We start from the raw sequence: 6,973 nt of genomic DNA on the forward strand, positions 1-6,973 counted from the left end.
ACAGTTTGTAGTGTATAATGTCTGTGGTACTTTCTTAAGAGTAGCCTCCTTTGTGACTTCGTGGTAAACTCCTCTGTAGGCATTCTTGTATTTAGGATACATTGACAAGTGTTCAGAAACCTACTTTGCTGCAGACTAATCAGATTAGATGCTATGATTCCAAGCTGGGGGCACTTAAAGTATGCTGACATACAGGTGTTGACCTTTCTTGAATCACTTTGTTTGTTGAGATAAAGGTCACCTGTAAGCTCCTTCTAGGCTGAGGAAATAAGGATGGGGAGGTCTTGTCTTTGAAGTCTGCAGTGTCTGTGGGTGCCTTGCTCCTAAGGGAACCCTCAGTAGATATTTGTTGAATAACAAGTGAAGTCCTTTGAGGGTGGAGATGGTAGGAGGCTGTGTGGAGGTGCAGTGGGAAGTGGTTTAGTCTAATGCATCCTCTGAGAGTTTGCTTCTGTAGTAGGAAGACCTCTCTCTTTTTAAAGTTTGTAGTAACCATTTTTGTTTTCATTTTTTGTAGTCGGTCAGATATTTTGTTGGAAACTGAAAAGAACAAAATGCCCAGCACCCCGACAAGGATCTGAAGGGCTTAGATCCTTCACATCCTTTTAAAAATCGCTTGCCGCCAAGATGTCAGTACACACTTCGCATAGCAGACACAACGTCGGTAGCCTGGAGGTTTCTTCTTCACAGAAGATTTCAGCATCCAGTGGCCTCGTCCACAGCAGCCGGCTGGAACTGCACTTGAAGGCAGATATGTCAGAGTGTGAGAATCATGATCCATTAGTGAATGCTGGAAGTAAAACCATCGACATAAATAGCACTTATGTTATCTCTGCCTGTAAAAAAACAAGAGAGACTCCTGTTACCTCTGACCCCGGGAGACTGACCCTTCAGAGAAGGGCTACTTGTGGGAACAAAGAATCGTCTTTACTTGGTAGTGAGTTGGGAGACACCACCAGAAGAACAGCAGACACAAGTCTGAGGTTACAACGGCGGCACGATAGAGCGGATTATGTGGGAAAGTGGGAGACACTGGACCCTGTGGGAGGTAACCCAGGAAGTAACTCTACCTCGCAGGCAGCGAGGACAGAAGCAGCAAAGCGTGTAAATAATGATACCCGTGTCCTGTCGTCTGCAGTCTCCGTGAAAGACTCCAACGACACCGGGTTGACGAGATGCAAAGACCCATGTCCTACCTCTAATGAAAAGGTGACAGTTAGGGACACAAACAGTAGAGCGCCTGTGGGTTCCCAGTGTCAGACTGAAGCTATGAGATCAGGACACTTAGTGGTGCAACAGACCGAGAGCAAGTCTGATACCCCAGTGTCGGGAGGAAGACACTCACACCGTGGAAATGCTGGCAAGGACACTGCTAAACAAGTCGGTACATTTGGGAGCTCAGATACAAGAACCCCAGTGAAATGTGTTTTAGAACACAGATGGACACCAAGGCATGACCCGCCTCCACCAAAAAGCCCAGCTTTATCCACACCGAAAAACAATGGGAAGGACATCCCGAAACATGGCAGTACATTCAGAAGTGCAAGCTCAGAATCGAGGACCCCGGTAAAATGTGTCCCAGAACACAGATGGACACCAAGGCATGACCTGCCTCCACCAAAAAGCCCAGCTTTATCAACACTGAAAAACAGGATTGCAAGCCCTCGAGTTAAACCAAGGCCCAAAAGTTCTCTTCTTGCAAATAAAAGGGAAAGCGCACAAGAAAGCACGCTCCCTCCAGAAGACAAAAGTATAGTTCAGAAGACCTTTACAGAACCAGACTCCTTAAAAGTCGAGAACAGTCAGGTGACCGTGGCGGTGCGCGTGAGGCCTTTCAGCAAAAGGTACGTCCGGCGTGTTAGCTCTCAGGCTGAGAATTCCATGACATGATGTGTCTGTAAGACTCTGCTTCTAGAAAGCCAGTGTCTTTAACGTCGTTGGCATTTTCTCTTGGTACGGGGAATTGACCCCAAGACCCCACGTGTGTACTAGGTAGATATCATTGAGCCTCATCTTCAGCCCACCAGTGTTTAGACTTTGATTGTAGTTATACTGGTTATTTTTATAATAGAATACAAAATTAAAATATATTTTATATCCATACACACACACACACACACACATATATATATATATATATATATATATATATATACATACACACACACACACACAAACATATATATATATACATACACACACACAAACATATACCTCTTTTAGAAACCGAGCCAGGCATGATTGTGCACACCTTTAATCCCAGCATTTGGGAGGAGGAGGCAGGTGGATCTTTGAGTTTGAAGCCAGGCTGGTTTACGTAACAAGTTCCAGGCCAGGCAAAGCTACAGAGTGAGGCCTGGACCTAATGTGGCCAGGGGCAGGGGGAGGTTGCCCCTGAATGAGTCATTTCATTCTCTCATGCAATCTCCTTTCAAATCTTTGACTTGTAGTGCTTGGGAATGTCTTCTTCCCTTTCAAAAGAGCCACACAAGCTCATAGCTTCCCCAGAGAATGTTCTAGAACGGCAGTCATCAACCACACCACCTGCATTTGGTACTTAGTGCTCATAAATGCAGAGGCATAGCGCACTTGATCTTGAAGGCACAGAATATTTCTTTAGAGGTGATTGCGGTTGGCGAGTCACAGATTATTGATAAGACTTTTAAAAAGTCAGCTGGGTGTGGAGGCCAGGCCTTTGGTCCCAGAGCTCACAGGCAGATCCCTAAATTCAAGGCCAGCCTGGTCTACAGAGTGAGTTCTAGGAAAGCCAGGGCTACACAGAGAAACCCTGTCTAAAAAAAAAAAAAAAGTAAAAATACTTATAAATGAGTGTATGAGTGTGCAATAAAATTGCTTGTAAGAATTTTTTTTTCTTTCTTCTTTGAGACAGGGTTTCTCTGTGTAGCCCTAGCTCTCCTGGAACTCACTCTGTAGACCAGGCTGGCCTCGAACTCAGAAATCCGCCTGCCTCTGCCTCCCAAGTGCTGGGAGAGTAAAGGCGTGCGCCACCACTGCCAGACACTTGTAAGTATTTAGTTGTTAGTATGTGGGTAACTTAGTGGATTTGGTGAGCACTATTTCAGCAAAGGAACTTAAAGAGTTTGAACTGAAAGACAGAGTAGTTCGAGGTAAGTTAATAAGTTATATAAAGGTTTTTGTTTTGTTTTAAGCAAATATGTGGTAGTGATAAGGGAGAGAGATGCTGGTGAGTTGTCCTAACAAAGTCAAACTAACAAAAGCGTCCCAGCCATGAAAGGGGGAGAGGTGGTAGAGAGGGCCGCAGGAGGGGAGGAGCAAAGCCCTGGATGGGTGACTGCAACTGTGGGGTAGTAAAGGACCAAGGAAGGGCCTGGCTGCAGACTCCAGACTCCCTGGGAAGCTGTGAAGGGTGGGGGTGGGGAGGGGAGGGATTGATGACACAGATGGTTTGGAGGACACGGTAGATTTTAAAGCACATTCTCAGGCAAGAGGCTGACAGCTGGGCCAGCAATGGCGGTTTTTCTACTAAGTGAAGATTTTCTAAGTGAGAGGAAGGATGCAAATGAAGCCTGGAGATTTTAACTGAGGGAAGCTCATGCAAGGAAGAACACCCCAGCCCCACCCCCACCCTGTATTAACAATGGCAATAGTATCCAGAGGACTCCAGTGTCCTCCAGGTTCATTAAGACTGTTTATATTTTATGCCAGCCTTAGATTTTTATCCCCATGCTTTTTTTTGTAATTTTTATAAAAGGAAGAAGACATTTCATGATTTGAACTGAAAATAGCTATAGGATGGAAACATTTTAAACATTTTCCATGGAAAAGTTTAAACACTGGTTTTCCGGACAAGGAATTTGAAATATTGAATAGCTTTGAGTAGCTGCACTTGAAGGAACAGAAAATGCACTTCGGAGACCCTCCAACCTTGGTTTCTTTATTTTTTATTTTCTTTATTCTTTATTCTACATCAAGCTCAGGAATTTGTCCCCAAGGACAAATTGTCCCCTTAAGCTTAGAGATGCCTTTCTGGTTCTCTCTGGAGATGGCACTCAGAGGAGTGAGAGGGCCTTGACTTTTCTCTCGCCGCTTCTTTTAATAGAGAGAAGACTGAGAAAGCATCCCAGGTTGTCTTCACCAATGGGGAAGAAATAACTGTGGAACATCCCGATATGAAACAAGTTTACTCTTTTATTTACGATGTTTCCTTTTGGTCTTTTGATGAATGTCACCCTGGCTATGCCAGCCAGACAACTGTATATGAGACACTGGCTGCACCACTCCTGGACAGAGCTTTTGAAGGCTATAACACCTGTCTCTTTGCTTATGGCCAGACTGGCTCTGGAAAGTCCTATACGTAAGTAATATCGGTCGTACAACTAACTAGGCACGTTTATGTTTTCTTTCGTCAGAAACCTCATGGTTGTAGAAAGAATACCACTGTTGTTTTATTAAAATTTACAAACTAGTGTGTGTGTGCTGTGATGTTTTGTGCATGGGTACATGTGCCTGTTTGTGGAGGGCAGAGGACAGCTTTGCAAAGCTGGGTCCTTCCTTCTACCTTCAGGTTCTGGGAATTGACCTTAGGTCAGCAGGCTTACCTGCTGAATCACCTTGCTGTCCCAAGATTATAGTTTTGACATCATGCAGATTTGGGCTCACGTCTCATCCGCTATCCTAGACTAGATCTAGATATAAGTACACACTTGGCTCTCTAGGCTCTCCTTTACACATGAGATAATTTACCTTGTAAATGTAATTGTCTCTGTTTTGCTATAACTTATGTTTCTGTCTGTCTCTCTGACTGTCTATCTATTTGAGACAGGGTTTCTCTTTGTAGCCCTGGCTGTCCTGAACTTGCTTTGTAGACCAGGCTGGCCTTGAATTCACAGAGATGTGTGTGTGTGTGTGTGTACTAGGAACTGACAGTAAGATATTTTGGTCTCTCTCATGTTTAGTAGATCAAAACACCTCAATCTTTTTTGTATTAACCAATATGAGCAACTGTGAAATTACTGGATAAATTCTTGACTAGAACTTTTGGTCATATACAAGTACCTGGTTTTATTTTCCTAAAGTGGGGTCTTATTAAAGCTATTTTAATACGTACTTTAAGCAGGAGGGTTTGGAGAGAGGTGCTCAGAAGGAAGTCCTTGCCTGTACTTTCACAGTAACCCTTCCCACTGTGTACTTCTGACATTCCCACTTAAGGACTGAATTGAGGTTTAGTGGGGTTTAGTGTCCCATAGGAGGTCAGAGGGCTAACTCAGAAACATAAAAACTGGGCATGGTGGTTCATACCTGTAATCTCAAAATGTGGGAGGCAGAGGCAGGAGAGTCAAGTTCAAGACCTGCCTGGGCTGTAGCCTAGTGGTAGAGCACTTGCCTAGAATATGTGAGATTCCAGGTTCAATCCCCAGCCCTGCTCCCATGCCCTGAAAAAAGTTGAGGCCAGCTAGGTGGCTATGTGAGACCCTGACTTGAAGTAAGGCTTCGATGAGGCAGGTTTGGTTCCTGAGCCTAGAGTCAAAGGTACTAGTGATGGGTCTCGATTTCCGGGTTCTCTATTCCCTTCCCAGACCTTTTTTCCCAAATTAGTTTTTTAAGATTTCCAAACTAATCAATGTTGCTTCCTTCCTGTTTGCAATTTATTTCTAGGATGATGGGGCTTAATGAAGAACCAGGAATAATTCCCAGATTCTGTGAAGATCTCTTTGCTCAAATAGCCAAAAAACAAACCTCAGAGGTATGCTCAAATTCAGTCACAGTCGTGACCGCCCAGACCCATCGCAAAGTCTCAAAGATGGCGTTCTCATTTCCAGATCTTGCTGCTTTTGTGTGGATGGACAGGGAGAGGGAAGGAGGTTCCCGAGGCAGAAGCAGTTCTGCCTGGGGGAGGTGTGGGGTGGGGTAAGCTGGGGGACAGTGGTAGGCCCACCCTCTGCTCCTGTGTTCTGGTCTGTAGCTTAGGCTGCCCTTGTATTCTCAGTTCTTCTGCCCCAGCCTCCTGAGTGCTGGGACTCCCATGTGTGCACTGCCAGGCCTGGCTCCTTTGTTTCTCTCCTTCTGTGCTGTGTAATGGTTTACAAGAAGGTAGCTATGTACCCGTTTGTGTATCTCTACAGACAAGTAGGTGCACAGACTTAGCTAAACACTGCAGGGTACTAAAGCCAGAGTAGGAACCCCGACTCAGCTTTAAAAGCCATGCCTTTGTAGCCATGCTACTGGTAAGTTCTTTCTCCACCGGTGAAATGCGCCAAGCCAGACTAGCTTGTAACTTAATTATCCTGTCTAAACTAGTCTAAGTTCTGCCACGTTAGTTTGAGGCAAATCTGTTCCTGCCTCTGACCCTATCCCAGGAACGCTCTCTCTACCGGAACTCCCACCTCCTATTTCTGCTTCAGCTAATAGGCTATCAGCTTTTTATTGACAGGTGATGTTTCCATACAACACAAAAGAGATTCTTTCTATACCATGTAGGCTTTTGCTATCTGGAACTTTCTCTGTAGAACAGGCTGCCTCAAAGAGGCCCACCTGCCTCTGCCCCCTTAGTGCCATGATTAAAGGCATGAGCCCCCACGCCTGGCTGCATTTTTGGCTTTTTGAGAAACCTCCACACTGATTTCCGTAGTGGCTCCACCAATCCACACTCCCACCAACAAGCAGTAAGGGGTCCTGTCTCTCTGCATCCCTGCCAGCACTTGTTGTCTTTGTGAGATGGAAGATTGGTTTTTTGCATTTCCTTGATGTCTAATTGTATATCATACTTAAAAGAAGAACGTTGGTTGGTGTCCTTTCCCGTGAGAACTGTCTGTCCAGTTCCATAGTAGACTTTTTTTTTAAGTCAGATTGTTCACTGTCTTGGTTTAGTTTTATTTTATTTTATTTTATTTATTTATTTTTTTTGGTTTTTCGAGACAGGGTTTCTCTGTATAGCCCTGGCTGTCCTGGCACTCACTTTGTAGACCAGGCTGGCCTCGAACTCAGAAATCCG

General features: G+C 44.8%; 1 protein-coding gene across 2 annotated transcripts in view; it reads left to right on the forward strand.

The window, feature by feature from the left end:
- Positions 1 to 517: 517 nt before the first annotated feature.
- Positions 518 to 6,973, forward strand: part of Kif14 (kinesin family member 14) — a 64,509-nt gene continuing 58,053 nt past the window's right edge. The window contains exons 1-4 of one of the 2 annotated variants that reach the window (XM_021160757.2): positions 606 to 1,451; positions 1,602 to 1,844; positions 4,082 to 4,336; positions 5,638 to 5,725. In XM_021160757.2, the coding sequence (XP_021016416.1) occupies positions 628 to 1,451; positions 1,602 to 1,844; positions 4,082 to 4,336; positions 5,638 to 5,725 (1,410 nt within the window). In that variant the 5' untranslated portion in view covers positions 606 to 627. Of the gene's footprint in view, positions 1,845 to 4,081; positions 4,337 to 5,637; positions 5,726 to 6,973 lie in introns of both variants that reach the window. The other variant, XM_021160749.1, reaches the window with a different exon arrangement.

The sequence above is a fragment of the Mus caroli genome, chromosome 1, assembly GCF_900094665.2.
Source record: "Mus caroli chromosome 1, CAROLI_EIJ_v1.1, whole genome shotgun sequence".
NCBI classification, from domain to species: domain Eukaryota; kingdom Metazoa; phylum Chordata; class Mammalia; order Rodentia; family Muridae; genus Mus; species Mus caroli.